At 40.6% G+C, this 27,244-nt stretch overlaps 2 protein-coding genes across 7 annotated transcripts; one reads left to right on the top strand and one right to left on the bottom strand.

Annotated features, from left to right (window-relative positions):
* Positions 1 to 16: 16 nt before the first annotated feature.
* GDE1 (glycerophosphodiester phosphodiesterase 1) lies at positions 17 to 8,066 on the bottom strand. Of its 4 annotated transcripts, XM_065732605.1 has the most exons (7): positions 7,812 to 8,066; positions 5,129 to 5,304; positions 4,480 to 4,585; positions 3,679 to 3,771; positions 2,986 to 3,197; positions 2,462 to 2,658; positions 17 to 271 (listed from the first exon to the last, which is right to left on the bottom strand). In XM_065732605.1, the coding sequence occupies exons 1-6, from the start codon at positions 8,064 to 8,066 to the stop codon at positions 2,511 to 2,513; spliced, it is 990 nt and encodes a 329-aa protein (XP_065588677.1). In that variant the 3' UTR covers positions 17 to 271; positions 2,462 to 2,510. The 4 variants fall into 4 exon arrangements, with proteins under 4 accessions (XP_065588677.1, XP_065588676.1, XP_065588680.1 ...); XM_065732604.1 differs by lacking the exon at positions 17 to 271 and having other exon boundaries at positions 2,191 to 2,658; XM_065732608.1 differs by lacking the exons at positions 17 to 271; positions 7,812 to 8,066 and adding an exon at positions 7,247 to 7,264 and having other exon boundaries at positions 2,191 to 2,658.
* An 818-nt stretch (positions 8,067 to 8,884) lies between these two features.
* CCP110 (centriolar coiled-coil protein 110) lies at positions 8,885 to 25,661 on the top strand. 3 transcript variants are annotated; one of them, XM_065732567.1, is made up of 14 exons: positions 8,885 to 9,153; positions 10,418 to 10,546; positions 11,935 to 13,570; positions 14,579 to 14,703; positions 14,832 to 15,006; positions 15,584 to 15,723; positions 16,104 to 16,220; positions 16,486 to 16,587; positions 16,809 to 16,925; positions 17,012 to 17,091; positions 17,656 to 17,718; positions 18,603 to 18,662; positions 19,224 to 19,306; positions 24,463 to 25,661. In XM_065732567.1, exons 1-14 carry the CDS (start codon positions 9,013 to 9,015, stop codon positions 24,513 to 24,515), a joined length of 3,021 nt encoding a protein of 1,006 aa, XP_065588639.1. In that variant the 5' UTR covers positions 8,885 to 9,012; the 3' UTR covers positions 24,516 to 25,661. The 3 variants fall into 3 exon arrangements, with proteins under 3 accessions (XP_065588639.1, XP_065588637.1, XP_065588638.1); XM_065732565.1 differs by having other exon boundaries at positions 8,932 to 9,153; positions 14,582 to 14,703; XM_065732566.1 differs by lacking the exon at positions 19,224 to 19,306 and having other exon boundaries at positions 8,932 to 9,153.
* The last annotated feature ends 1,583 nt before the right edge of the window (positions 25,662 to 27,244 follow it).

Raw genomic sequence — 27,244 nt, 5'->3', positions numbered from 1 at the left:
AGAAGGAAACTTGTGCCTAACCGTGAATAAAACCAAAGCTATTTTTATACCCATTGTTTTGTTCAAACAGCACTTATTTGATCTGAGCCAACTTAGTATTGGTCAAATACAGAGAAAATAAAATTAAAGCACCATTGGTGTTTATGACTGTGATGTTTTAATGGCTGCAAACTGACTTCTGTGAATTTCACTAATCCTCTGCTTTAGTTGCCCTTCTCTGACCCATTTATGTAGGCTTTATTGCAGTTGCCCAACAACAGCATGATGAACTCTTTAAAATAAAAACAAAACCCAAAAAACTGCTCAGCAAAATTCTCACCTGTGTAAAACCACCCCTTCTAAACAAAAACGTTGTGACAGAGCTTTTGCAGTTTGGAAGAAACACAAGGACTCTTCTCAAGGTGACTCTCACTTCTTTTTATTCATAGCCACAGCTTTGCAATGCTAATAAGCTTTAGATTTTTTTAATTATCATTTTTACCTGTCTTTTAGCAGTGCCTGGTTTATTTATTTCCTCTTCCCCAGCTGCTTTGGACATAAGTGCCTAGAAAAAAGGTACATCTGCTCCCTAGGCTCAGAGCTTGCATTAAGGACAACACAAAGCAAGTCACCAAAGATACAGAAAAAAAGGACAAAATACAAACATAAGCTGGGAGATGGAATTTTATTCTCTTACTTCACATGTAGCCAGAGTGTGACTGAATAACACAGGCAGCAAAGACACTGACTCCACTGTCAGCAACCGAAGCAGCCACAAAAAGAAGAGACCTTTAGAGAAAGGATCCCTTGCTGTGAAGGCAGCTTTTCTGAGCAGGGCCTGGAGAACGACTGCAGAACACCGCAGAGGTTGGCACTCAGGGCTGGCCACACTGGATGAAGGTGCAACAGATGTACAGGCGATACAGCATGGGAAGATGACTGAGATTGTTGGTTTTTGCAGCACACGGTGGATGAGCGATGTGATAGGAAAAAAACACAGCAGGGAATCCAGCATGTCCCCTGTGGAGGAAGTGCTAAGTCACAGCCTGAACCAGTGAGTGACACCTGGTGGGAAGGTGGGGCCAGCACAGGGGAGCTCAGGTGTGTACAACATACCTGAGTGACCAGAAGGGCTGGAGCCAGGATCCAGCCCTTCCCAGCCCTCATTAAGGGCTGGCAGTGGAGGTGAGGATATCTTGCTGTAGATCTATCCCTGCCTACCCAAGGCATTCGAAAGGTAAGCAGATTCTTTCCTTTGTTTCTGTGCCCGTGGCTGCTGCATTGAGCTTATCCTCACTTGGTGCAGCCTAGGGCTTTGCTACTCTGCTGTCATTGCTGTGCTTTCCATCACATTACAGTGCTACACCCCCTTACTTCCATGCTTCTTTGTGCTTATGTGTAGTTCAAGATAAAAAGAAAAAAAGCCAGCTCGCAGAAGGCAGCATTCATTAGCTAATTACCCTTGCATTTAGCTGCCAGAGTGGCAGATCTGTAAGAAGAAAAGCACTGTAATAGTGTTGTCACTGTCTGTGTGGTACCACCTGGAGCCCTTACTCACTGTGGTGGTGTGTGAAGCTATTTCCAGAATGCAATGCATTTCCTCATCGTGTTAGATTGTAAGAGCCACTGCTGCTATCACCCAGGAGAGAGTGTGTGCTGTAGTAACTATACATCTCAGAGCATCACAGAATTAGAAGCAAACAGAAGTGTTTTTATAAGCAGACTGGAAAGCTATGAATAGCATTTGCCAGGCAGGTTGCACGTTTGAGTGCTGTCACACTTCATGAAGGAGAAGACGCAGTTGATCTGCCACTAGTTTAGAAGTCTGAGCTTCACTGGGACAACTGCATGGTTCTTTCCACTTAAAACTGGTTTTGTTTGTTTTTTAAATTTTTACTAAGTACCTTTTGCCTCTTAAAGTTGATTTTAAATATCAGCTAGATCTGATGTCAGCTAGAACTAATTCTAATGGAGGAGTACTATCAAGAACATTTATATACAAAGCAGCGTGCTGAACTGCACCACTGATCCATGCAATCTGCTGCTCTGTTGCTAAGTGCAGGTTTCCCACAGCACACAGTGCTCCGTGTACTGCGTGGCACGTCAGCTGAACACAGCACGGCCCAAACAAGGAAACTGTGACTGCAGCAACTGAGTGGCACAAGGAATTACCCTACCAAAATTATGACTGTGCTTTCTACAAGATGCAGCACGGCCACCTTTCTGTGAAGGAGGAAGGAAATATACCTGCCCTCTATTTTGGCACCATATTACACCACTGATTTCAGAACAGTAATGTAGATGCTCTTAAGATACCATAAAAAGTCTCAAATTATTACACAGTTACAGAACAAAAAGCTTCAAGTACTAGAATCAAGGTACGACTCCATGTTATGCCATAAAAAATGGCTGATATGACTTTATCACCAAGAATGAACAAAGCAAAGGAAGAGTCAGGTTGCTTTTGATGGTAAATTCACACCTGAGTAAGACAGCTTCCAGAAGGCGGTGTGTACCCAGGAGGCCCAGGCCTAGTAGTGAGGATCACAGTCTTCCACCAGGCTGTCTGTGATGTAGCTGGATTCAAGGACTGTTTCGTAGTATGTTTTCTCTGCAAATGTATTCACTGTCCAGGCAACCACTTGAATTCCTTTTGAAGACCAGTGCCTCACGTAATCTCTGAAAGGAACGAGGACACTGTAAGAAGACAAACACTGTAATGCTTAAGGCAGACAGCACTGAGGCTAAAACTGAGTTTCAGTCTGACACTGGTAACCCATCAGGAATGACAGCATGTTATCCTTCAGAAAATATCAGTTTTTGTGTTTTGTTCCTGTAAAAGGCAGAAGCTTAAGGAATCAGATTGCATGCAGTAAAGAAGCTATCTATACAATCTTACACAATACTAAAGAGAAGATAATGATTAGCAGGTACTGTTTTAACTCCCCTTCAGAGACTAATGGAATGGTATTGCCTCCTGGTACGTTAGCAAGCTTTGGCACTTACTGAGACACAAAATTTTTCTGGATGAGGAAAGCTGAAACCCCACAGAATCGCCACAAGAAGCTGTGTAGGCTCCAGTCCAGAATGACGTCCAACATCATATACAAATAATGCTTCCAGAAGGAACTGAAGCGAGGTGTCCCATCTCCAAAGTGACTCAGCTGCCAAGGCCTGTGTGTTAGTGCTGTTACCACGTTTCTATCAGCCTGTCTCATCTGGAAGGTCCAAGAGAAAAGACCAATGCACACAAAGCCTGTGTCCAGCTGGGAGAGGCTGGGGGTGACCTGCTAGAAACATGCAGCTCCAGCAGATTCCTTCTCCCCTTTTCCCCCCAGGTCATTTTGTTTCCAACGATGCTGGAACAGAACATTCAGGAAATTGAATAAAATACAGGATAAATAATCTTAACAACAAGAATTAGAAAGCTGTTGTAAGAAAAGTCTGTATTTACATCAAAAGATGATATTTATTTAACAGCTATCTTGCACATGGACACCTAATTGTGTACCAACATACTTGTTTCTGTACAGTTTTACAGTACTGCTGTAGTTTCCTCTGTGCAGTTCTAATGAGAACTGCGTGATCTCATCAGATTATGCAGTAATTTCAGGCACCCAGAAGTACTTTGGAAGTTGTGTATCTTTACTGAAATTCCCAGACAGAATTTAAGTCACAGAAACTCTGAAGAGACATCACCTTATAAACAACATCTGGCATGAAAGAACAGACTACACTGCTGTTGTACAAACGAGGAAATTCCAGGTAGAGTTGTTTTAGGGCATCAACTGCCTGCCAATTAGAGATACACAGATGTTATATTTACAGACACATGTAATATTTACTTTACATTGCAAAGTCATTTCATTTCTTTAGAAACACTTTCCTCTTTCATGTAACAAGTCTGAAATGAAGGGAGTTGGAACTAGATGATCTCTTAAGGTCTCCTCCAACCTAAGCCATTCTATGATTCCAGGACTATGATTCTGTTTAAGAATGCTACTCATTATTCTGCTGTTTGAAAAACCCTTAAATAAATAATGGGAAAAAAAGTGAACTACCAAAGGCTTAGTTCAAAAGGGAAAAAATTATTTATTTCCATATTTTACTGACTTGCATAAAAATGTTAATGACTGCCCACCTGTATCTCCCTTCAGTAATACAAGGTAGAGATGACCAGGATCCCTAGCATGGACTGAAGATGTGATACTGGGTCCCCTCAGTACAGGCAGGGGATTTCCTTTGTTTTGTTGTGGTGATGTGAGCTGAACTCAGCAGTCATGACTCACAGTCTAATTTTAAATTGCCATTTTCCAGGACAAAGGAATGGGATGAGGGAACACACTGTCTTTGTTTCTGACAGCCCAACTCTGGGCAATCCAAACAGCGGACCCAGTTTCACTCATGTTAGAAAAGGGAGTGTACCACAGAGACCAGCTTTGAGGCCAGCAAACAAAGGCTGAAAACCCAAAGAAAAGGTCATAGTACAATAAGTGGTACCTGATTTGCATGGCCTTTGACATCAAAGTAGATTGTAAGATTCCACTGCATGGACTCCACTACAGCTTCTCTCAGAGTTGGGATCTTTTCACCCTGGAATTCGCTCCTGCAGAAATAGAGAACTTCTCACTGAAGTGCAGTCAAGGCACACTGCATGCACATACATCCCAGCTACAGAGCTGTTCAGAGGGATTCCTAAGCACAGTCAGGTGAGACATTAGCACTGGGGGGTCAAGTACCACTAGTAACAGCAGCATCAGCTCCCCGACACTGTAAAATGTTGCATAGGTACAAGGATCTCTTCTTCCCTCAGAATCCCAAAGCTACACAACTACATCCTTCCAAATTCAAGGTCTAACCTGATGCTCACAGCTGCTGACCACCTACCCTCACACTTCACCCTGCTTTGACAGTGTTCCCTAGCACTGAGACAGAAACACAGACCCTGACAGAATAAGACAAGCTGGAGATGTAGGAGAAGCAGCTTCACACATCAGTAAATTATTCCTGATAGGTGACAGTGAAAAACAGCTGCTCAGCAGCTGTGGAAGTTCTCACTGTGTGGCTCCAGTGATCACGTTCCCAGGAACAGACTGGGAAGATGCTGCTTGTACCACCACCAAGTCTGTGCTATGTTTATTTAATTTACCTTAGCCTGTGTTTTGCAGATGGATTAAGCTTCCTAATTTCATCAAAAGTCAAGTCACTCAATCTTCCAGAGCCATCAGTTGTCCTTTCCACTGTCTCATCGTGCATCAGAATGGGAACACCGTCCGCAGTAAATTCGAGATCCAGTTCAACACCCGTTGCTCCATTCTTAGCTGCCTTCAAAGAAAAAGAAATCACACAACAGAAAATGCAACTTTACAGAATTCAAATAGGTACTGCTACCATTCATTTGTATTCTGATAATAATTAATGAACTATTAACGTTCTTTTCTGTGTGCTTGGTGTTAAAAACAAAAGTAGTTTTATAGATTTATAGATCATCTGAATGGATGTAACCTATTTTACAGATAAAATCACTGATAATATCTTATTCTAAGGATTGAGACTGTTTCAGGATAAAAAGTGTAAAATGAGTGCTGTTCTTTCCTTTGGTTTAATAACTTGTAAGTTGTGTTACTTTCTAGAACAGAAGGGAAGCATACCTGACAGGCAAGTGCCAGCTGTGCCCAAGCTGCTACTCGAGGTACCCCCAGCCTCACAGTTCTGCAGAACTAAAAGCCTCGTGTCACTGAGAAACCATCACATCAACAGCTCCTACTTGGTATTCCATCTGCTCTTTCCTCCTTACTGTGCCTATCTCCCAACCTTCCCACAAGTTCAGAGTCTTCTTTAGTTATTGTACAGTCAGGACCTGTCAGAAAATGATCATTTGCTCAGAAGGATATTTAGTAGAAGTACAACAGATAAGATGTAGCCCATATAGCTGAACAACACTGAATATAAAGAGCATCTCTCATTCTTGCTATTGCATACAAAACATACTCTGTATTGCAATGAGCAACGCATCAGTGTTTCACAAAGGCTCCCACATCAATTCCCCTGCTGATCTCTGTTGTTGTTTCAGTTTTAGATGCTCTGGTTTGTTCATTATCCTGTATCAGTCATCCCCATTTGTAAGGCTTGCCATTTCTTCTTTTATTACACCTTTAATTCCAAATTTTTGCTTCTACCTAACTAACAGTTTGATCTCTGAGACATTGCCAAGTGCTTGGTGCACTTTCTCCAATGAAAACACACACATTCTCCATTTTCTTGGAAACAAACATTCCCAGGGATTACCCCTATTGATGCTCGTGTCAGCAGAACAGCAGTCAAATTCAGAAAAGTAATGATGCACTGAGTCTACCACAGTATCAAGACAGTCACAATTTAACATACAGAGGAGGCCACTGTGGACCCAGCACTCCTACCAGGTGTCTCAGACTCTGGAGGGGGAGCTCAGGATTTCTGGTTACAGTGGAAGATGTCATTTCAGAGCATCAATCAAAATCTCTTCTATTGGAATTTCCGAAGTAAAGGGATTGGAAACACTGTTTTCAGAATACAGTGTGCTTCCAGGGACCAGGGTTGAATGAAATCAATGCTTTTTTGTCCCATTTCCAAGAAAAGGCAGATACACAGCACACACTGCCCAGCACTGACAGAACTGGCAGCACTGTGATAGCAGTCCCACAGAGAAGGTCCCACAGCATCAGGTTTTCTCATCTCAATCTGTAGATCTGCATTACAGACCCTAACAGAAAATGGCCTGTTACTGAGATGCTCTGCATGCTGCTCCAACAGCCCCAAACACCCCCCAGCAGCACCCAGCAGCGGGGCGGGGTGCAGCCAGGCCTCATGTGTCGCTCACAGATGGGTACAGCTCAGGTGGAACCTCCAGGGATGGTGACTCCACCACCTCTGTGGGCAGCCTGTGCCAATACATCACCACTCTTCCTGAATCTTTTCCTAATATCCAACCTGAACCTACCCTGAACAACTTATGGCCATCACATCCCATCCTACCACTGTTACCTGTGAGAAGAGGCTGACCCCACCTCACCACAGCCTTCGTTCAGGAGCTGCAGAGAGCAGAAAGGTCTCCCCTGAGCCTCCTCTTCTTCAGACTGAACCATCCCAGTCCCCTCAGCTGTTCCCCAAAGGACTGCGCTCCAGAGCCATCACAGCTCCGTTGTCCTTCTCTGGACACACTCCATGGCCTCAATGTTCTTGCAGTGAGGGGTCCAAACTGAGCTAAGTACTCAAGGCTCAGCCTCACCACTGCCGAGTGCAGAGGGTCGATCAACCTCCTGTTCCTGCTGGCCACGTTATTTCTGATACAAGCCAGGATGCTGCCGGCCTTCTCAGCCACCTGTGCACACAGCTGGCTCCCGTTCATCCTGACGATGACTGAGACCCCCAGAACTTTTTCCTCCTCGCAGCCTTCCAGCCACTCCGCCCCACGCCTGTAGCACCGCACGGCATTGCTGGGACCGAAGTGCAGAACCCGGCACTTGGGCGATCCAGCCTGTGCAGACTCAGGCAGATCGACGTTTCCTCCCAGCCTGGTGTCATCCGCCCAGCAGTCGGGCAGCCTACGTGCACAGCCCGTCCCTCGCCCGCCAAACGTGTCACTCGGGAGCAGGCCGCTCAGGCACGACGTGCCCAAACTGAGCCCACTCTGCCCGGGCCTGATCCCCGCCCGTCCCGCACACGCCGTGCGGCCGCCGTCGGTGCGATCTGTTCCCATGGCGAGGTCAGGCTGCCAGCCCCGCACTTCCACCTTCCAACTTCACCCCCCCAGCGCTCGGCGGGCCGGGCCGTGCGGGTCCACCCGCGCTGACCTGTCGGACAGCAGCCAGCGTGTTCTCGGGAGCGTCGTGCGCGCCGCCGCGGTGGGCGATGCGGGCGGGGGCTCCGCGGGGCCGCAGGACGCGCCGCGCGCTGTGCGGCGATGCGGGCTCCAGGCTGAAGACGTGCAGCAGCAGGAAGGGGCCCGCCGTCAGCAGGGCCGCCAGCGCCGGGCTGCGGCTCAGCACCAGCAGCGCGCCCAGCAGCGCCAGCAGAGCGCCCGGCACCGCGTCCCCGCCGCACAACATGGCGACCCCGCACCGACCGCGCCGCGCTAGCGGGCGCTCTCCTCACGGCGAGGGCGCCGGCCCGCGGGCACCCGGCGACCAATCGGCGCCCGCCGCTCGCCCGCCTTCGGCCAATCAGCGTCGCGTCAGCCAGTACCCGAACGGCGCCGGGCTCTGAGGGCCGTGTGGGGGGCGATCCGGGACAGGCGTCCCGCACGGAGAGGCGGCCGAGGGGAGCGGGGTCAGCTGTCCGGCAGCGCCGTGCCGTGGCCGTGCGGTACCCGACACCCGCAGGCGCGGTCGCAGAGAGCCGCGGGGAGCAGCACAACCGTGCGCCCGAACGCCGCGGCCCAACCTCCGCGTCCCTCGGCCGCTCCGCCCTGCGCGGTACACGCTGGGGGCCGTAGTTCCGGTGCTGGGCGGTTACCGGGCGGCGGCGGTCGGGGGCTGTGCGCCTCGCGCCGGTACCGAGCGCTTCCCCTGAGCGGAGCGGGGCCGGGGAGAGTGAAGAGGCGGCAGCGGCACAGGCCGGGCCTGCGGGCTGCCGTGCTCGGTGGCCGCCCCTCGGGCTGGGCCGGGTTGCGGGTCCTTGCGGGCTGCGGTTGCGTGTTGTGTCGGTGGCGGTGTCGGCGTGGGTTCGTGAGGAGGAAGGGGCTCGCGGGGACGAGGTACGGGGTCCCGCCCGCTCTCGGTGTTAGGGCTGCCTCGGTGCTTGCTGTCCTGACAAGTGTCTGTGGCCGAACGTGGCATTGTGCTCTTATTCTCGGCTGGTTTTATAAGAAAATTGGCTTTGCTGCTCTTGCTAATGGCATTAGAAAAGCATTAGAAAAGTATAATTGAGCTGTCAGTGTGGGATTTGTTTCCCGCTCAGAACCGAAGTGTGGAATTGGTTGTGTTGTTTTTCTTTCGTGCTCTCGAAAGCACAATAGGATGTGTTTCCTACTCCGTGCTGTTTAGTTGCGTGAAAATGGAGGACTACGAAATATTCTGTAAGAAACATCTCTCCAGAATCCAGGAAGAGGCAACGAAAAGAGAAAACTCGTCCACTCTTTTGGACAGAAATGTCTCTCTCATTCAGTTCCACGGAGTTCCAGTGCTCTCCCCTCTGGTAAGGCACCGTTTTCCTCCCAGCCACGTTAACTGCTCTCGGTACCAGCTTTGATATCTGTGCATACTGACTCTTCCGAAGGTACAACTCTATTTGAGGTATTCTCCTGGCCTGCTGCTTAGTGCCTTCTAAGCATTCTAGCTTTAATTTTACAAGCTAAAAAATTGGTGTTTTTTTTTCTCTTCTGTTTTTGTAGCAACTCTTTGCTTTCATTTCTTGATATTTAATATCTTTCCAAGGAGAGTGAAATGTTTGCTGTGTTAAATTGATTAATTTTACTGCTTGGGTCAGGTTTGTGTACCACCTATCTACACTTCAAGCACTGAATGTTATTGAAGTTTGTGTAAAAGGAATAATGTGATAGTGGGAATAGGAAATACTGGGGTTGTTGAAAGGCTTCAATTAAGCTTCTTTTTTTAGATGTATTTGCTGTTTTATGTAATAAATTTCACAAGCTCATCAATTATATTAAGTTGTTCTGTGTGTAATCCACACAACCAAACAGAAAGCTGTTGGTAGTTTGTATCATAATGCAGCTGACTTCCTTGATTCTGTGATGGGAAGTGTGAATGGAGAGTGATCCTAGCAACAATCTCCAGTGTGAGGATATACATTGGAGACCGAACGCTGTATTGTATATTTTTTTTCTTTTACAAGTCCACGGATCTTTTAGGGTTTTGTTGAAGAAATGTCTGACTGGAAGCTGCTTAACTTTGGATGACTTTGTGTTACCATTTTTTGTAGGTGAAGTTTTGTAGATTTAGTTTTGAATGCTATCCAAACCACACATTCTCAGGTAGTCATTTGGAAGATTTTCTGATTCAGATTTTTACAGTGGTCTTTTATAAGGCAAGTGTAAGCCAGTCTATGGACCTTATTAGGCTGAGTGCAGGTAGGAAGGCTGGTCACAGGGTGCTCTGCAGGATTCTACATCCTCACATCTCAACAGAGGGCTGGGAAAGTCCTATCCTGCAACTGTGTATCACGTGAAGTTGGCATTGTAGAATGTAATGTTCATATGAGCTTTTATGAACAATCATTAATAATCATTAGTGTATGTACCAAAAAAGCATTTTGTGCATCTTTGCTTGAAAACAAAAGGAATTTGTTCAGAAAGAACCTGTCAAAGTGTGCACCAAGTTTCACCATAGGTGTTTTTTTGTTCCCTTTTGTTTTTTTCTGTGTATTGTGTGTTTATTTCTGGAATTCTATAAAGTAATTTGCATGTAGCAGTGTAAACTTTCTCTTACGTTCTGCTCTGCAGCTGAGCTTTGAAAAGAGAAAGCAAATACAGCAGTATCGACAGAAAGCACTGGACCTAGAGACATGGAGACAGAACTCCCACAAAAGAGCCTTACTGAATCGTGTTCAGGAGATTCTAGAAAACATTCAGGTAGGATTTGGACTAACTCATAGCTTTAAAGCTAACATCTCCTTGTGTATGTTTTGAGAAAGGGCTGGGGTTTAGGTATTCACTAACATAAACCTGAAATTAACAGCAGTTAACTCTCAAGAACCAGCACTTGCTAGTATTTTATGCTGTATGACCTGATTTTTGATTAGCAAGTCTCTACATTCATTTTGTTGGATGAGATTTGCTTTGTGCTGCTTGTTTAGGAACATGGGAAAGACAGCTGCACTGGCTGTTAACTTTTATAACTCTGAGACAACTAGGCTATAAAAACAAAAGAACTGGTGTTGCTAACTTGCAGCCAGCTTTCTACTTTACTACTGCAGAAGTAAAGTTACCTTTAAAGCAACTTGTATTTCTGCTATGTGCTTTGTAATTTACCACAGCTATTTTGTCATCTTTGATCCTTCAGGGATGATCTTATATTTAACATTCTTTTCAGTCCACATTCTCTCTAATCAAGCAGTATTTATTTGTCTTTGTAACAGCATCATAATGATTAAACAACCTTTAAATTAATCTTTCAATTAAATAGGTGGTATGGTTAACATGAATGTGTTGAGTCACTAAGGTGCCAATCCCAATTTTTTGAGCTTGCACTGCTTACTGGAGCATATATGGCAACAGTTGTGTGACATGGGATTTGGAGAGCAGATTGAATGTTCCCAATTTGTTCAATGCAAAAATAAGTTAGGTTTTTTTTTTTTTTCAAGGATATCCCCTTGTAAATCAAATTGCAGCTCATAGGATAACCTGTATTTTAGTGTGGAAATCCTTTGAGTCAAAGGCAGACTCCCAAGTATTGCATTATTTAAAAGAGAAGCTAGATAATTCATGAAATATTATTAAAGTTGTTTTTCCTACTGGAAAAGTCATATTTCATGTCTCTGGATTAGTAAAGAAGTTTAAAATATATATATTTTATAAGTTCTCTATTTTCATTAGAAATTATTTTGACTTGTTTTTAGCTGTGTGTTAATCTATATTTGATCTTGAAGTTTTTTCAATTACATTTCTTATTTAATATAAAAGTGTTTTCTTAAGAGGAATCTTGCAATATAATTTGAAGCCATGCAATTATCCAAATTACCTCATAAAGGAAAAAGCATCTTTGCATTCAGATGCTTGGTATCACTACAGAGTTTGAAGACTGTTATTCAAATTTATATTCTAAGTCCAGTAACCTTTCCTTCATTGCACTGAGCTGTTTTGCAAATAATTTGAAGAAAATTTGTGACACTCAAACAATCAAAACTTTGTAGGCTTTAAGGTGGTGATAGCCTTCTTTTAAGTGCAGATAAATCTTTCAGTGATGTGGAAATCAGAGATTTCATCTAACCTATGTGATGTTTTTCAATTTTTACTTGCAGAACAGGAAAGTATCTGGTGTGAGCGACGTGAACACATGGGAGGCTGAAAATGCTTGCCCAGATTCAGACTCAAAAGCTTTAACTGATCTCACAGCTCTATCAGATGCAAACTTGCTACATTCTCCTGGAAGGCAGTGTCCCATGGAGCTTGAAAAAAACCAAGAACTTTTGCCATCAGACACTGTGCAGCAAGTGACATCAAATGTGACAGAAGTAGGTAAACCAGCAGCAGAAAACGTTCCTTCAAAGGAAGGTGAGAGTTGCTTCTCAAAAGAGATACCTTGTCCAAGGGCTGTATCTCCTCACAGTGCACAGAGTAAACTTGTGTCCCCTGCTTTGCAAAAGCAAGAGGGACAAGGAGTGCCATCATCTGACAAGGAAGTCCAAGATTCACATGCAATGAGTCTTCACAACCTGATGAAAAAATCTAGGGAGTACATAGAGAAAGAGCAAACCAGGCGTAGCTCAAAAAGTACTTCAAAGAAGAGTATGAATGAAAGCCATTCAGATAAAGAAAATGATGCAGTTAAAACAACTGACTCTGTGAAGGAGAGAGCGAAGCTTACAGGCAGAAGTTCCACTGCTCTGCCACTTGATAAACCCTGTCTTAATAAATCAAGCACCCATATTCAAGGTGCCTCCACTCATACAAGTAACACAAGTATGTCAACTTTATCCAGTTTTTCTAAAGTGGATATACCTATGAGAGTTGGAACGCCCCCGCTGGTGGATTCGGATTCGGATGAAGAGTTTAAGAATACTTCTGCCACTGATGGTGATGGTAGCGTTGTCAGGAGCCTCACGGGATTGTATACCAAACTGCCAAGCCCAGAGCCAAGCATGAGTCCCAAAATGCACCGAAGGCGCCCAAGGCCTCTATCAATGGGACACATAGTCATAAATAACCCTGTGAACGCTTATGAGTTAAGTCCCAAAGGCAAGGGTAGAGCAATGGATTTAATTATGCAAGATATTGCTGATAAAAATAATGTGTCTGAGTCGGTGCCAAAGTACATGGTGGATTTTGCTATGTTTTGCCCTAGCAGAGTTCCTGGTGTCATCAGGAGTTCTTCAGGCCCTTCTGATGGGTTGGCGGTTGGCAAACCAAATAGACATTCCTTTGGGCATTCAGAAGGCAAAGGGATATTGTCTGCTGCAGTGGAAGGACAGGTAGTGATGGACAACAGAGGACCGTATAAGGTAGAGTCTGCTACTGTAGGTCCAAAATGGAACGAGCCGTTCTCCATCAGTCAGTCTACAGTAGCACAGAAGCTCCTAGGTGTGAATGAGAGCAAACCATCTAGTTTGCAAGAGAATACTAAATCTCCAGTAGAACTCAATAAATCTTATGATGTAGAAAGCCCATCCCCACTACTAATGCAGAGCAGGAATGTGCACCAGCAGATGGATACACCAAGTGTTCCCTCAGCAAACGAGCAGTTTCTGGAAAACAGTTTTGAAAAGGTAAAACGTAGACTTGATTTGGATGCAGACAACTGCCAGAAAGATAACAATCCCTGCGTTCTATCAGCTGCAGTGGAAGAACAAGAGAAGCAATGGTTGCAAGAACAGAAATATCCCATGACATCAGTTTACATTACCAAGAACACGGCCCCTGATTCAAGTATGGCAAAAGGTAAAAGATTTCCTGTGTTTGTTGTTTAAACTTCTCAGTTCAGAAATCTTCTAGAAAAAAAATGTGTTTTAAAAATATTGTTTTATAACCAATTTTATTAATATTAATGTTGTATGATTAATATTTTAATTACTTGTAAAATTATAATAGAAATATTATAATCATTGGTAATTCTAAGTGTGTATGTATCAAAAGGCAGAAGTTTTATTGTGTCGGTTGGGTTTTTTGTTTTTTTCGGTAATCTCATCTTTTCTCTAATTTTTAATTAATGACAAATTCTGAATTTCAGCTTGCCACCTGAGCTTTTCTTAATGGTTACAGAACGGACTCATTGCTCATTTAGAATTCACCCATGGAAAGAAGTCTTACAGCTCTCTGTAACAAATACTGCATTAAATAATTTATGAAGAAGCTTCAGATGAAGCATTATTTCTCAGAATTTTGTGAATTCAGTGTTTATTCTCAGGGGTATCATTTTATGGCAAAAAAAGTTCTTGTTTGAATGTAGAAGTTGGAACTTAATTTTACTAAAAATTTCTTATTCTATTTTATTTTACTAGTCTTGCTTAAATCTAAGATACCTTGTGTAAATTAAAAGAACATACCTTTTAACAGTGAGGTTGCAAATCATTATATAGGTATTTTCTTTCAGTTCAAGACTGTTACATTTGTATGTGTAGATCAAGTTGAGCCAAAGCAGCAGGAGTTTACTCAAATGTAGGTATTCTGTTTCCAGAACTGTTTTTATGTCCTTATTTAAATACAGGCTGTGTTGGTGTTACTGCTGTTCCATCCATGTGCTTATCCCACAGATAAGAACATGCAGATATTTTGGAGGACTGTTGTAACTGATAAGCTTCTTTGCAGTATGTAATGGCAACTTGATATAAAAAATGACATTATTTTTATTGAAGATGGGAATTACACTTTTGAAACGTATATCTGTGTCAGAAGATCACATATAAAATATTTAACGCTTGTTTCTGAGTATTGCATGTATCTTCTCAGAAGAGATTTTAAAGACTAAAATGCTGGCCTTTGAAGAAATGAGGAAGAGACTTGAAGAACAGCATGCACAGCAGCTGTCAATTCTGATAGCAGAACAAGAGCGAGAACAGGAGAAATTGCAGAAGGTAAGGAGAAAAAATCTGAGCAGTTTTGTCTGTTGAAGTCTGCCAGGAAGCAGCTGGATTTAAAATGTATACTCTGTTGCTTTGCAGACTTAAAAAACTAGTCTTACAAATGATCCTTTCTTTCACAGGAACTGGAAGATCAGGAGAGAAAGGGAAAGAAAATTGCTACAACAGAAATAGAAATTTCCAAAGTGAATATTAACAGTCGGATGGAGTTGGAGTGGAGAAAAAGTGAAAGTGGCTTACTGGAAAGTGTGCAGTCTCAGCTGGAGACAATCCATAATGCAAACTCTACAAGCATTGGTAAATCTCATTGGAAAAGCTAAACCACAAAGAGCAAAGTTCTGTCTTGCCTGTCATAACTTCTGTTTCTCATCAAACACAAATGAAAATTGGTGTTTTATCAGGTGAAGTGCTGAGAACTTTGAGAGTAAAATTGCTGAACAACGCAATTTTGATTATTTATAATTCACCTTTAGAATCTGTTAGCAGCATTAAACACTTCAGAACCACTTCCACTGGGACATTTTATGGATGAGATTTTGTGTAGCAACTGTAATATTAAGCCACTGATTTTTTTTCATGCTGTACGTGAGTATATATTTTTTTCAATATATAAATACTATCATGTAAAATCTGAATAGGAACTGGAAGCCTCTCAGTTTCTGAATGCCACGATGACTTCCTGACTTCAGCTTAAGTTAATGTTTGGATATGTGCTTGATTTTTTTTTTTTTCTGCTTTTGTTATTTTTGCAGAGTGGTGCTTTACTTTTTGTTCTTAAACGAGCATAATGATTGTGTGTGTGTTCTTGCACATGTAGCTGATATCTTATAGACAAAAGTCTCTGTTAAAACTGTACATTCTGTTCTTTGTGCAGGTTTTTCTCATACTACATCACCTAACACCTTTACTTCAACAAGTGAAACTTCATTCTTTCTCTGGGGACCATCAGGTAGCGGAGTTATAAAAACCTCAGTATCTAGGCCAAGTAACAGGATCAAAACTAGGTGGACTCAGGTAAGAAGAGTAAGATTCACTTATAACTTAAAAAGACCTTTAGTTTTGTAAGATTCTGGTAACTTTCTAGTAGCTATACAGTAAGAATTTTTATGGAAAAGTTCAATATCCCTTCCTGCATCAGCTTAGATTACATGGCAGAACTGTATAGTGTATTTTTCTTGTGCAAAATGTCATAATTACAGTATGTAGCTTCTGCTAACTGAATACTGAGTACTTCAGGCTTAGCCAAAACTTCTTATCAACAGCTTGTTTCTTACTTCAAAACTTGAATCACATTATTTATTCTTATCAGAAATTTTATTAAAGATATTTAAGAAATAATTCTTAATTTCTGTTTTGTTTACTCAGTGTTTAGAAAATGCTTATTTTCTTTTAAGATTTTCACTCCAGAGATACAAATGAAGTTTGATAAGATAACTGCTGTGGCAAAGGGGTTCCTTACACGTAGGCTCCTACAGACAGAAAAACTGAAACATCTCAAGCAGACTGTAAAAGTAAGATCAGTATTTTTTATACTGTGCAGCTTCTAGTCCTGTTTTGCTGTTTCTTTTTTCTTATTTTTCTCTATCATGAAGTCATGTATTTCGTATGTTGTAGAATTTAGGAATGTCTGTCACATGAACGTGTTTGAGTGTTGCATTCCTTACTGTTATAAGGTCTAAGAGAAACCAAGTTGACCAGCCTTGTCCATACAGTTGGTGATGGATGGTTGGAAGGGATCACGCTTGGTGCTTCATTTTATTTCACCCTTGTCCACAGGATACTATGGAGTTCATAAGAAATTTTCAGTCTGAAGCCCCATTAAAAAGAGGAAGTGTTTCAGCACAAGATGCAAACCTTCATGAAAGAGTACTGGCTCAGGTGACGTACCTTTAACTTATTTTTTTGCTTTTCTATGTATTCTGCCTCTGTAAAAAGGAGTTACTTGTTTATGTGTACTAACACAAATCAATAAAAGGTGCATGGGGACTTTGTTTAAAGGAAAAAATTGAAACTGTGTTGGTGAAGAAAATACTGTTTTTCTGCTGACATGTTGATAGATTTCTAAACTCTCTTATGCAATGTTTAACTATTCTTTCCAGCTGCGAGCCGCTCTGTATGATATCCATGACATATTTTTCACAATGGAGGCATCAGAAAGAATGAACATTCTGCGTCACGATCGTGAAGTTCGTAAAGAGAAGATGCTCAGGCAAATGGTGGGTTATAAACAGTTTAAACTCTCTTGCCTAAAGATTTTAAGAAAAAAGATCTTAAGTTTAGTTTGAATATGATCTTTTTTTAGGATAAAGTAAAGAGTCCAAGAGAGAGAGCAACACTTTCAACAGCTACGCAGAAATCTCTGGATAGGAAAAAGTACATGAAGTATGTGTAGTTCTCCTTTGTGGTGAGGGGAGGATGCAAGAGGGTGATTGAATTATTTTAATGAAAATAAGTTTTTGCAGAAACAGCTTATTTGCAAAATAATATATCTTTTAGGAGGTATTAGTGAAAAAACCTTCTTCAGGTGTGTGGTATGTTATCACTTGTAGTAGTTCAGCATATCTTTTGAGAGACTTCTTGTCTCTGTGGGCAAAATGTTTGCTTTGGGTTATGTTTATGTGGTGTACAAGATTTCAGTGTTGATCAAGACAATGCCCTTACACTCAGCTTATGGTAGATTTTGGTAGGTTATGTTATCAATCTTTTCAAAGTGGGTAGCAAGAGATGGAATTGATAGAGTATCTTTTGAGAGTAATTTTGGGATGGTGGCAGGTATTATCTGTCTACTGCAACACAGTTGAGTAAAAAGCAGTAATCGGTAGAACAGTTCCAGCAGTATTACATGTAAATGCAGATTCTGTTGCTGTTTTTCTTGTATTATTTCAATTTAAAACCTACATGCTGATTTTGTAATTTAATTATATTTCAATACTGTTGTTTCTCTAGGGCTTCAGAAATGGGAATACCTAGTAAAAAAATAGTCATAAAACAAAAAAGTCCTGAGAGCCGGTGAGTGAAAGTTGCTTGCACTGTGATCCTTTGAAGCACTGTCTTAGAATGTTAGATCCTTTGATCTGTGTTCCTGGCTTGCTCAGTTTATAACAGTAACAAAATCAGACTTAGTACGGGCTGGGGAAAAAAAAGTTATTATTTCTAAAGCTAGAAAAGAGTTATTTTCTTCAGTGTCAGTTAAAAATTTCTTTATGGCTTTAACTCTATGCTCAGGTTCAAGATTTCTCTCAGATATGCTATTACCATCTCCTAAGCTTCATTTATACAGTAGTATCTTTCTTAATAGTCCTTATATTTTAAAATGTTCACGTGCTTTTCTCTAGAAAGCTGTAAGAAAATAAGTGGCTATCTCTCTTGAAAGAAATTATTGCTTCTAGTTTGTGCAGTTGTTAACAGATCACGGAAATGATGTTACTCAATGCTTGCTGTTAAGAGAAGGGCTGCTGCCTTATTGCTCAGTCCTGTCTGTAATCTTTTTGTGCTATACCTGGCATCCCATAGAAACAATTTTTATCCTTTGCATACCTAATAGTTTTGAAGATGTACTATCTACTAACACAGTTTAGTCTTTGGTGACTTAAGATTCAATGCTTTTTTTTCCCTGTATATCTTTATCAACGTCTGTGAGCACAAGCCACTGTTGAAAGGAGCTTTTTATGGGTGCTTTTTCTGTTTCTTTGTTTCGAATAGCTAGTGAAAATAGTAATTTTATTCTAAAATTTCAATGCATGGTGCTTTTGCCTATGTCATCTGTGTTATGTAGCTTTCTAGCCATTCTGAAAGTTGCTATTTGAAAGATGATGCACAATTTAGTATTCTTTCTAAGTTTTTTTTTTTTTTAAGAAGTGAAAAAGTGCTAACAGAAGGTTGTGTTTTCACAGAGTACTTCAACCAAATCAAGGACAGAATGCCCCAGTTCACAGATTACTTTGCAGACAAGGGTAAGGACACAGCATGTTCTTAGCCTAAGGTTAAAAGTAAATGCAAAGTGCAAGAACACGTTAATGTCTAAATACTTACACTTAATGGTATAACTGCTATTCAAAGGCAAAATGATTCTTACGGTATTTTGAGAGAGTGGTAAAGCTTTATTTTACCTTATACTGCAAGAAAATATTTAGTGTTATCATCCTCTTGTGTACTGTCTCCATTGACACTGTTTTTATGTTTGTATTTGTAACATTCATTCCATGAAGCTTTGCTTCCCCTTAATGAAACATATGTATTTTCAAATACAGGCTGTAATGCCACAGTGCAGGAACTGAATCTGCTTCTTGAGCAGAGATTTAAAAATGTGTAGATGAGAAAATATTCTCCTATTTACTGTATTTTCTTAAGTATTAATTTCAATAGAAATTATACACATAACTCAGGAGGAGACTATGTAGGACAGTGTAAAAGTGATTTTTATGCCAAACAGCCTTACTGGTGTCTTTATGTTGTTGGATACAGTCTTTCAGCATTGATACAAGTGACTTATTAACTCTTTTATATTTAATTAGAACCCCTAAGACCTCAATGAAGGGGGTTGAGCAAAATAGAAAGAAGGCCTCAGAGAGCAGAGTGTCTAACAAGGCGGTTTCAGGTGTGTAGAAAATTGGTGCTTGGATCATATAGTAAATAAGTTACTAGTGGCAAGAAAAACTAAGTGGGGGATTTATTGTTTTCTTTTTCTTCTGCATCTGCTTTGCTGTATCTTCAGTCTAACCTATCTTTGGACATGTGCTGATAACTTCACCATCCACTCTAAGATTCTATAAACATAGTATATAGAATGTACTTTATAGCTCATCTGCTTTCACTCACCAGATGCCCAACTATTAAGAAGCTTGACAGAAATACTCACTGTAACTGTTTGGGAAACCTAATAGTAGTCAAACTAGTGGGTTGGAATCATTGTCATCTTATTTCTGTACATGTATATCTTCTCCTTTCAATAGGCTTTGTTGTGAATGTAGGACAGTTTCAGTAGACTTATCAGTGGGCATTCCATAGTCACTGTCTGAAACTGACATTTGTTCTGTCACATCTTAGAGAATGTGCGAGTCCTAACGAGACAAATTCAAGAATTGAATATTCCTGAGCTTGTATGTAGTGATTACTGATAGGTTGCCCTTTTAATAAGGTTTGATAGTATTGCCAAACCTGTTTTAGGCCTATACAGGTATGAAGAGAATAAAACACTGTGAAACTAGCAGTTATTAAGTTGCACTCAGCAACGATACTGAAAAATTAGCAGAGACAGAAAATAATCTCTCTTGAAATATAGGTAAGAAAATGATGTAAGTAATACAATTAACTTTGTTTGCTGTGATTAAGCTGTTAATCTCAAAGTTTGGCAAAACCGTCAGCTCTCCCAGTTATAAGAAGTTGTAGGAAAGTAGTAGTGCAAGGATGGTGTCAATATCAAATTTAGTGTTAGATGATATCTGTATGCCTTCCCCAAAAACTAACTGATGCTGAATCTGTAATGATCTACAGTTTTTTTAACATTTGTCTGATATCAGACATCCAATTAAAATATGCTATCACTCTTTAGTGTTGGCCATATGTGTTGCTGTGCTAAATCTGAGTTTCTCCTGGTTGTAATTATCAAAGTCATGATAATTGATACTAGACAATGAAAGGAATCTTTAGGAATACATCCCTAAATTTCTCATTACATTATTGGCATTTGTTGAATGACTGGAAAGCTGTTTAATACCTTCTCTAGTGATCTTCTTGGAACTTAAAACAGATTTATGTAATCAATTATATGCTGTCTAGTTATGATTGTACAGCACAACCTCAGTTAGTGTTTGGAAAAGGCATGTGTATTGTGGTAAAATACCAGTACTTTCATGTGCTCTTTTCTAAATAGATTAGACTGCTGCATTAAATGAGTAGACATGCATTAGGAAATTAATAGATAGGGAATGGTTGATATGAAAGAAATCTGCATAATTTAATGTAATGAAAAATACCTTAAGTTGAATACATTTAAATGGAATGTGGTTTTCTTTACTTATGGATAAAATCTGAATTAGTTAAAGGCTTGGCAATATGTTGAGTAGTTGTTTATTTCTTAGAACCTTTTGTTAATAACTTTAAAAATCTGGTTTTACTCAAGAAATCTTTTCTATAGAGATCCTTGAAAGTCATCTGTAGTGAGGCAGCAAGTTCTGTCTGGAATATAGACAAATTATAATTTCAAGTAAAGTGGAATGCTAAACAAATGTGTATTCTTCTCTCATTTTAGTAGAACATGCACAAATCAGAAAATATAGACTTGTAGCAGTGGTTTGGCAGTACAGAATCATAGAGTCATAGAATGGCTCAGGTTGGAAGGAACTTCAAAGATCACCTAGTTCCAGCTCACTACAGAGACTTGCTTCTGTGTGTAACTATGCTAGTTTGCAATGCTCCTAACCCATAGTATTTCTGTTTCATTTCTTGTCCTTACTCATCCCTGACTCCCAGTTAGATTGTGCTTGTTAGAGGGTGTAGGGGAACAGTTAGGTCGGGGCTTACACTGTGATTGAGCACCTGGGGAAGGGCTGTGGGTGCCCAGGGAGCACAGGGTGGATTGTTTGCACCTGTGCTCCCCAGGTGACCAGGAGGGGAGGAGCTCCTCCAGGCTCAGATGAGGGCCAGGTGCTGGAAGGAGAGATTTTCTTGGACTTAGGCTGCTTCCTGAGGAGTGCTTTGTAGCCCCCTTCAGCTGTTGGGTGAGTTCAGCTCTTCTTTTTGCATATGGCCATCGACCTACCTGCATGTACTTTACCTGGTATCACCAGGAACATGTCAGAAGCAATTATGCTGCTTTGTGAGCAGAACAGAGGGGCAAAAGTGAGGAAGGAGGTTTAGTAGCATACAGCTGTTTGAGGTGTCATGTGTTCAAACTAGATGTGAGGCATGGCTTCAGAGGGCATCCAGCAGTATTTGACTGTTGTTTTAACTTCTGTTGACAAAGGTCTCTGTGGCTCCAATAATGCTCTTGTTGGTTACTGTTTTCTGGCAGGAAGGTTTTTCTTTTGGGAACTGCAGATGTTACTGTTTGTGTTTTGTATCCCTTCTACCAGGTTCAGTTCTAAAGGAAAAACTTAATATAGTGTCATCTTTCCTATTTTTGTTTTAATAGGACAGAGCAGCTCTGTCAGTAGCCTGTAAGTTGTGCCACATTTAATGTGATCTGATTGTGTTAGAAAGAAGATGGTTGAGATCAGCCTGCTGCTGTCACTCTACTTACCCATCTCCTTTGTTTCTCCCCAGTCTGAGTAAGCGTCAAGTATCAAATAGTGGGCCATTATGCACAGAGTATTTGTATGTTAGCAGTACTGAGCCAAGTGTGATGTTTCTTGTGTGCTTGTCCAGCCCGAGCAGGGAGCAGATGGCCTGCGAGAGAAATGTGTGCTGCCAACGGCATTAGAGTTTCAGACAGTGCTTCTGAGGGTGTCAGACTTACTGTGTGAGTAGCAGGGCCATCATATGACTGAGAGGATGCCCACCCTGCCACAGTAAAACAGTGGGTGATAGTTTTATCTAGAAGGGCTTTTCAATAAAATCTGTCTGTTTAACTTCCTAGTCTTGATTCCCTGTATTGTTTGTATCTCTGTATTTAAACAGATTAATTTCATATATGGTAGCTTAGTAAATGTATATATTTTTAATACTTAAATTAAGCTTATCTTAGAAAAGGGCAAGTTGGTGTAAAATATTATTAGTGTATAACTATTATATATAAAAAAACCCAAATGCTTTAGTTCCTATAAAACTTAGATATCTGGTGTGTGGAGGGAGGAAACTGACTTGAAATATGCCTATTTATTTCCTAGTAGTAAAAACTATGCCCTTATTTTCTGTATATGAAATTTCTGTATATAAGATTTCTGTATGACTTGGAGTGCCCACAAGGAGAATTAAGAGTAGTGTTAAAAAAAAAAACTAATAAGCCATCATGCCTGTAATTCTGGTTGTTTGTTGTATGGGATCACAAGTGAGCTGAAGAATACAACCCTGGAGAGTGTTGGGCCAGTGAGAATTTCTTTGTGCGTAGTAGGAAACAGTGTTCAGGTGTGAATTCCTGCCATGGTGAGGTCTCTGTGGACATTTCCAAAGCTGCTTTGCTCTGTGCTGATGATAGCTCTTGGGCACCTCTAAGTGACCACTGCAAGTCTGACAAAAAGGAACTGGGGATTCTAAAGAGCACCAGCACCTACTTTGTTCTGTTCACTAAATTCCCTGACAACTATTTTTTTCTATGGCTGTCTTCCATTTCCACTGCTCTGCACCATGTGATGTTCACTGCTTTGTATAAATGTTTGCTCTCACTGCTAGACACTCTCAATAACTGCTTGAAACTAAGGAATGCTGAATTGTGCGACTCCTTAGCAGCCTGCAAAGCTAAACCCTCATTACTGGAAGGAACTTGTGCTATGCATAGTGTAATATGGCTTTCTAAAGATATATAAATGTTTCTTATGTGTGGAGAGTTTTTTATTTTATCTTCTTACCCTTAAGAATCTTTCTTTTTATACAGCCTTTCCCTGATGATGATGTTTGTACTGCACTTCTAATTCTGGATGTGTTAGTTAACATATGGAAACCTACAGCTGTTCTTTGGAAAAGGCAGTTCATTTTTATTAAGATTTGAGTGTTCTCTGGCATTATATTTAACTCTTTTTCATGGTTTGTTAAGGTCTATTTAGGCTTAGTAGATAAGTTATATTAAGTTGTATTTATCTGATTACATTACTGATAGCGATAGCTCTCAAAGGAGGGTGCCTGATGCAATGAAATTACTTTGCACAGCTTAAATTACAATCAGCAACTCCTTTAATTTTCCACCAAAGAAGTTTTGGCAAGTGGAGACTTTATGAAGAAGGTGTGGGTGAGTGCAAGATTTGGTCCCTACCCTCTGTTTAATTCATGTGAGGGATCTGCAGAAAGACAAAGCCCCTGTTGTGGCAGCACGTGGATCCTGTTTTGGCCACCTCACTGTTTCCCTTCCTCAGTTCTGGAGCCCTCTTTCTAAGTTTTAGCCAGGACTTCTTTCTATGAGTAGCTATAAATGGGAAGTTGGATGATGTGATGAAGGAGGAAAGGAGTTGTGTGCAGGGAAGAAACTTCGTATTTTGCTGATCTCTTACAATTGCTTCCTTTTTTATGTGTACTTTTCTCCTGCTGCTGACAGAGGAACAGATGCAACAGAAGAGAGATGTGTGTGTGGATGTCTGAGGAATAGAGTTTAGGCCCATGTTCCAAGAATCTAGAATGAAGATGTCTAGAAATAATTAAAAGCCAAACCTGTAATGCTAACTTTCTGTGCTTTGCATTATTCTTGCTCTGTCTTAACCTCTCTGGGAGATGGAAAAGGAAATAATTGTCTTAAATGTTTGACTTTGTATTATTTAATTTATGTATTAATTTTAAAATAATTGTATTGTCTTGGTAAAATTGCAGACAGACTTATCTTCTTAAAACTTTTGAATTATAGTTGTAGATGTTTTAGAGCAGCAGAAAAAAGATAGTATACTATTTCCTTTCTCAGTAAGTGTTCTGTGTTGTTACTTGCAAACCTGTAAGTAATTTTAATAACTTGTTTTCCTTAAGCAAAAACTGTCTTTTTAAGAGTATACACTAAGTATATAGCAATGCCTGTAAAAAAATGTCGTATTTTCTGCTATTTCTGCTGGATAATCTTGTTGCAAAAAGTCAATATTATCAACTATAAAAGGTAATGTTTTCTCCTTTTGTTTTTAGGAGCATATGCAGGAAGAACCCAAAGAAAGAAGCCAAATGTTGTGACAATTTAAGACGACAGCACTCACTGGGATGAGCAGGCTGTTCTTGGTATTCTCAGCACTGATTCATGTATTTCATCCCCTAATTGCATATTTATATTCTGAAATTATAAGCATACTTTCTTTTCCAGATGATGACATATTAATAGTCATATCTAAGTTATAAAGAGCTGTGAAACTAACACTGTGTAAAAATGGCATGTTAAAACTTGTGTACACAGTAGTGTGAATATATAAGATTCATAGTCATAAAAGACCATAGAGCATCATTTAGTTAATTTGGGACATCATGCTCTAACTTTGTATGTGCAACATAATTTTTGTATTACTTAAAAAGGCAATTTCTGGCTATGGTTTGCCACCATAAGAAGTCACGCACACACATTCTTAGTTTCACACCGTACACTTAAAGCAGTTACATAAGAGAAAGTCCCTTAAACAAATCTGAGCTCTTCAGTGGTTGAATTTGTTACCAGCTCTTCTGAATGTATTTCTGTATGAATTGAGTTATATCACTTTGCATAATGCCTAAATTTGTTGCAGTTGTGCTGAGTTGGGACAGACACAGATCCGACCTACAGGACAGACAGGTGTACTTTCATTCTCTAAAGAAACTGCAGATTTATGCACATGATAGATCAAACCATTGTGATGGAAGTCCTAGGTGTTTTTTCCTTGTTATTTGTGGCACTTCCTTATGGAAACATCTTTTGGATGGGATGAAGAAAAACAAAAATTTGGAAAGGCAAGGTTTTAATTGTTTTACCATTTTAGATTTGCACATGATGTCCTTAATAATTAATATGCCTTATTTTTTATGAAAATTGCCATTTGTCTAAGTAGTTTCTCTTGTACCATTATCTAGCAGCTCTTGTACTGAAATGAAATTGTCCCCTTATTTCAAGGGGAAGAAAATCCCTACCAAAGCCCTGCAAAATCACTCACACTTAGGAAAATGGACCACTGAAAGATTATGCTCATGTTTTGTCTTGCTCATCATACTGATGGATCTTATGTTTCAGCCTGAGGGGAGCATCAGTCTGGAAGTTCTGTCTCTAATGATGCCACTTTCAGGCAGGATCCTGGTGACAGGTTGTTAACACTAGAAGTAAAAAGAGAAAAGCTTGGCTGTTGCAGTCTATGCAGTTCTGTTTCTTTGGTTTTTTTCCTCTAAAAGTAGTACTAGAGAACTTGATCACCTGAAAATGAAGAGTTACTTTTTCTTCCCAGTATCAGCACAATGCAGTGTCCTGGGGTTTTTCTAACATTTTCTCACTGATGTGAGAGGAAAAAGAGTGATCAATAACTTAATTTGAAACCACTGTAAAAAAAAAAAAAAGAATGTTAACAGTAGGATGAAGAGAGTACCTTTGGGGACAGTGATGATTGAGCTGGCTTGGTTGTGGCACTAGTTGTGACTTGTATCAGTAAGTCTGTTGTCCACAACTCCCAGCAGTGTTACTAAGAAGCAAAACCAAATTGCATATTAAAAAAAAAAAAAGGGAGAGGCTGCTGAAAGGCTTTGGAGGTAGATGTTGCTTGGTGGCTCTGCTGTGGCTGTAGGGTGCCTTCCCTGGTGGTGTAAATGCAGAAGCTTACACCAAGTGGAGTACCTGCTGCCCTCACATAAATTTAGTGATTTTTTTGCAATCCAAGAAAATGCCTGATGTGTTTCCTGCTTATTCAGCAGCCATCAGAGCTCTGCTTTGGTTTCCCCTTTCCTGTGTCTGGAAAATGACAGGATGGGAGTGGAAAGCTTAAAAGGGAAAAGAAACAGTGTGACCCATGTCACAGGTGACACAAATCTGCTGTGGATGTATCAGAGCTAAGGGTTGGTGTATTTAAAGAGTGTTTTATATACAGTATTTATTGTTAGAATAGGCGATGTGTTGGTATAAAAGTAGTGTTAGTAAATGTGAGTGCTTACCTCCAGGTTTCACATCTGAATCTCTTCCAGCATGTTTCTGGTCTGTGTAATGAGGTGTTGTACTGCAAGTTGTTTGTTTTAACTTTCATGAGGCCTTTTTCTTAACGAGTGCCAGAATTTGGTTTTGTACTTGGTATGCTTATTTATACATATTTAATTTTATCTGACTTTATTTTGTGTGTGGTTGTAATTGTGATATCATCATAAAAGCATATTTATTTTTGTACTTTCATTTTTGCCAGGCTTGCTTTTTACTTAAGCATACTACACAATAAACTTGCAATCTTCAAAAAGAGTACCATTTGTCTAAACTGTTTCTCTGGATTGAAAAATACCGCAGTGTAAAATGAGGTTGCTCTTTGGAGCTTTGTATGTTATTTATTTTTTCCCTCAGCAAACAAGAAGGTTGGTTTAGTACAGTTCACTCTTAGCTTGATTAGATCCCATTGGGTGTTGTGATGTTCCTCATTCAGAGGAAGGAGTAGGAAAGGAAAAGCAGTGCCCAAGGGCTGTCACTGTTGACCTGCTGCACTGTGGCTGTTGGAGCTGGGCTGGGCAGTGCTCTGCAAAGATCTCAGTGGAGTGTAAATTTTGTGGCAATAATGGAACTTCCATTTGGTATCTGTCACTTGCTGCTGGTAACTTGTTTTGGGAAGCAGCTGTCTGGTGTATTTGGGTGGATTCCTCAGTTCCCTGTTTTCCAGTACTAGCATCCATGTCATTATAGGAATTCATTTCATATACTGATGTTGTAAGAGATACTGGAATGTTATGTGCAACTTGCTTTTAAAGTTGTTACCAGTGCTAGACAGGG

This window comes from Cyrtonyx montezumae, unplaced genomic scaffold (assembly GCF_038088225.1).
Source record: "Cyrtonyx montezumae isolate F1298 unplaced genomic scaffold, pur_monq_1.0 scaffold_16, whole genome shotgun sequence".
Taxonomy (NCBI): domain Eukaryota; kingdom Metazoa; phylum Chordata; class Aves; order Galliformes; family Odontophoridae; genus Cyrtonyx; species Cyrtonyx montezumae.
The sequence above is the reverse complement of the archived record's forward strand: the minus strand, read 5'-3'. Positions and strand labels throughout refer to the sequence as shown.